General features: G+C 44.1%; 1 protein-coding gene across 1 annotated transcript; it reads right to left on the bottom strand.

The window, feature by feature from the left end:
• Positions 1 to 1,091: 1,091 nt before the first annotated feature.
• Positions 1,092 to 1,823, bottom strand: LOC123160682 (cortical cell-delineating protein-like). Its single transcript, XM_044578531.1, has one exon. The coding sequence runs from the start codon at positions 1,775 to 1,777 to the stop codon at positions 1,379 to 1,381; it is 399 nt and encodes a 132-aa protein (XP_044434466.1). The 5' UTR covers positions 1,778 to 1,823; the 3' UTR covers positions 1,092 to 1,378.
• Between the last annotated feature and the right edge of the window lie 1,297 nt (positions 1,824 to 3,120).

Raw genomic sequence — 3,120 nt, forward strand, 5'->3', positions numbered from 1 at the left:
AGATAATCCCGAATGATTGTGTTCCTCATTTGATGGATACGCACGGTCGACGTGATGTTTTGAACATACAACCAGACCGTCCTACGAATCTCAACTGTCCATACCGGATTTCTAAATGAAGTGGAGACATGACAATCAAAGAATGGAAAAAATGTATGGACAATCGTAAGGAGCTTCTTGGAAGCAAAAGGAAGCGAAGCGCAAGAATTGGAGACTGGATGATCTCCATTCTTCATAATGGAGAGTCAGGGTCTATATTATTTTATGCTATTTTATCTTAATTAAGTGTGTTTAGGTCTACCTGATACTGATGATGTGCTAAGAACAATTATGTAGGGTTGGGTTCGATGACTATAAATATGATGATCGTATGACTTGTTATTAATAACGAGTAGAAGTTGTATGATGATGCATGATTAGCAGGACTTGTTATTATATATGATGATATATGATGCAAGCATGAAGAGTTATTATATATCAGCGGGTGAAATGAACATAGCAGTAGCGTTGGTAAACCAAGTACGAAGATAAGAGAGGACACTTCTCTATATTAGCTAGCTAATAACAACCTAAATAACTCCCAAAACCCCTAAACCAGCCACTTTTAAAAAAGCCACCTCAGCTGCAGCCAGCTTCTGACGCGTGGATGCTTTTTGGTCCCGGTTTATGTCACCAACCGAGACCAAATGCCCCCCTGTCTGGGCTGCCCGCAGCGGCCACGTGGATGCCCATCTGTCCCGTTTCGTGTAAGAACCGGGACTAAAGGGTGGGGGGGCATTAGTAACGACCTATTAGTCCCGGTTCAAGAAATGGAACTAAAGGCCCTTACGAATCGGGACAAATGCCCTGTTTTCTACTAGTGTCAATGTAACTTCTACTTTTATCAAAGATTTTGGTTGTTCCTGTTTTTTCATCTTATATAATCTGATTACAGATAATTTTAGGCAAAAAATAAAGAAAGAAGATTTAGCTAATGCATTCGAAAAGATATGGATTTGATCATGATTGATGCAACCATGCGTGCATGTACGATAAATATGCATTTCAAGCTTGGCATATCACGGGTCAAGTTAACCCTTTTCTTTTGCGGGTGAAGTTAACACAATTTGGACAAACCTTCTATTCCTCATACACATACAATCCTTTTACAAATACATGAATCATGCATTTAGATACCATAACGAGATACGCTGATCATGTGATCAATCACAAACTTATCAAGCATGCATGCACGAGCGAGGGAGCCCATGCAAACACCTAACATATAGTACCGGAACTGGAACATAGAAAATATACGTATGGTGCGTACGTATGAAATGCAAACTAGTTACAAATAAAAAAAATGCATGTATAATATTCATCGATGGTGTTGGATGGATCAGATGGGGCAGGTGAAGTCGGAGGGGCACTTCTTGCCGCACTGGTTGAGGAGGAGGGTCAGGTCGATGGGCACATTGAGCTTGATGCCGAGAATGTTGGCCCTGATGGCGGTGCAGAGGCACACGGCGGCGTCGAGGTCGGCGAGCCCGCCCAGAAGCGGGCAGCACTCCTCGTTCGCTGGCACGCCGATCTTGAGCTTCAGCAGGTTCAGCACGTTGGCGCACACGCCCAGCTTCAGCGTGTTGATCGAGCAGCGGCCCCCGCCGGTCGACGGCACGGGCGGTGGGAGGATGGGCGGGGTAGGGACGACCGGTGGGCAGTAGGGTCCGCAGCCCTGGGCGGCCGCAAGGAGGACCAGGTTCAGGGCGAGGAAGACGGCGAGCTTGGAGGGCGCCATTGCTACTGATCGATCTTACTGGTCTGTGGCTATGGCTAAGCTTGGCTTTGCTAGCTTGGGATGGTTTGCTTGGGTCGTCTGAGGTCGTATTTATAGGCCGGTCGTAGCGTGCAATTGCATGCATGTCATTATCAGTCGAGCTAATTAGTTTTGACTCTTGCCGTACTAATTTGCAAAATTTATGCGCAACCATTATTGTACTGGCATGTTACGTGTGTAACATCCATCATTGGAGCTTAATCTGTTCGCTAATGAACAAAAACCTGAGAGCTGGGCCATGAGGCTTTCCTTTAGTTTCCAAGAAGAGTACTCTTATATGCATGTTGTCTGCTCTGGGCATATATATATTTGATGGTTTTACAAGTGTAGCCATAATAATCTGGAGCATATATAGCATCAGACAAAGGATTATATCTGGCATGACAGCGCTACGAGCTGGCTTAACCATGATCATCAGGGTCACGGGAGACACATATAGGAGTTGTATGGTTTTGATTCCACGTGTCTATTATATCTTTCGTACTCTGGTTTGTCATAATGGCTCGTTGGCACGGATGGACACCATACGTTCAGCTTGCTGTAATCTATCTATCTATCTATCTATCTATCTATATATATATCTATATACCTATCTATCTATATCTATCTATATATATATACCTATACTAATTCTAGACTCTCAAGAAATTCTCACGTTAATTAGAAATTAGGAGCCATTAATCTGATGGGTCCAAATTATTACGGTCTAGATCAATCCTAGAAATCGATGAATGAATACTTTTTTTACTAGGCTCCGGATTGATCCATAAAACGTTGCATGTAATGCTAAAGATCCGTGTTGTACCATTTAAAAAAAGGTATGTGCTATATGGGCAACAAGTCCAATATAGTTTTTTAAAAAGGCAAGTCCATTCTGGTCACATAGCTAGGCAAAATACAATTTCCAATTCCTGCCTTGCCGTAACTAGCTTGATTGGATATGGTAAACAAATAGAACTCCTAATATCTCGCCCTCTCCCGAGGATTCTCTGCCGCTCCACGCCAGCAAGGCTGATGTCTTCTGCTTCACGCTATTTTTTCTCATAAGATTGCCGTTCGTAAAGAGAAATGGTGGATCATCTAAAGAAAAAGCCCTAGCAAGTCTGCCGAGGCCTAGCGAGCTTGCCGGCTTTGTCGTCCTCATGCCGCCATCATGCGTGTCAATGGGCGCCCTCTATTGTGGCTTCTGGTCCAAGTCATCACAAATCAATCTATTCAAAGGGCGATGAGGGCGGGTGCGGGGGCGACAAGAGGTGGGACCACGCACTAGTAGAAAAAGGGGCTAATCTGAGACACATTAGTGC

The sequence above is a fragment of the Triticum aestivum genome, chromosome 7B (genome assembly GCF_018294505.1).
Source record: "Triticum aestivum cultivar Chinese Spring chromosome 7B, IWGSC CS RefSeq v2.1, whole genome shotgun sequence".
Classification (NCBI taxonomy): Eukaryota; Viridiplantae; Streptophyta; class Magnoliopsida; order Poales; family Poaceae; genus Triticum; species Triticum aestivum.

Bases quoted from the DNA above. Each gene is read 5' to 3' on its own strand.
- LOC123160682 (XM_044578531.1), bottom strand. From the start codon at position 1,777: ATGGCGCCCTCCAAGCTCGCCGTCTTCCTCGCCCTGAACCTGGTCCTC.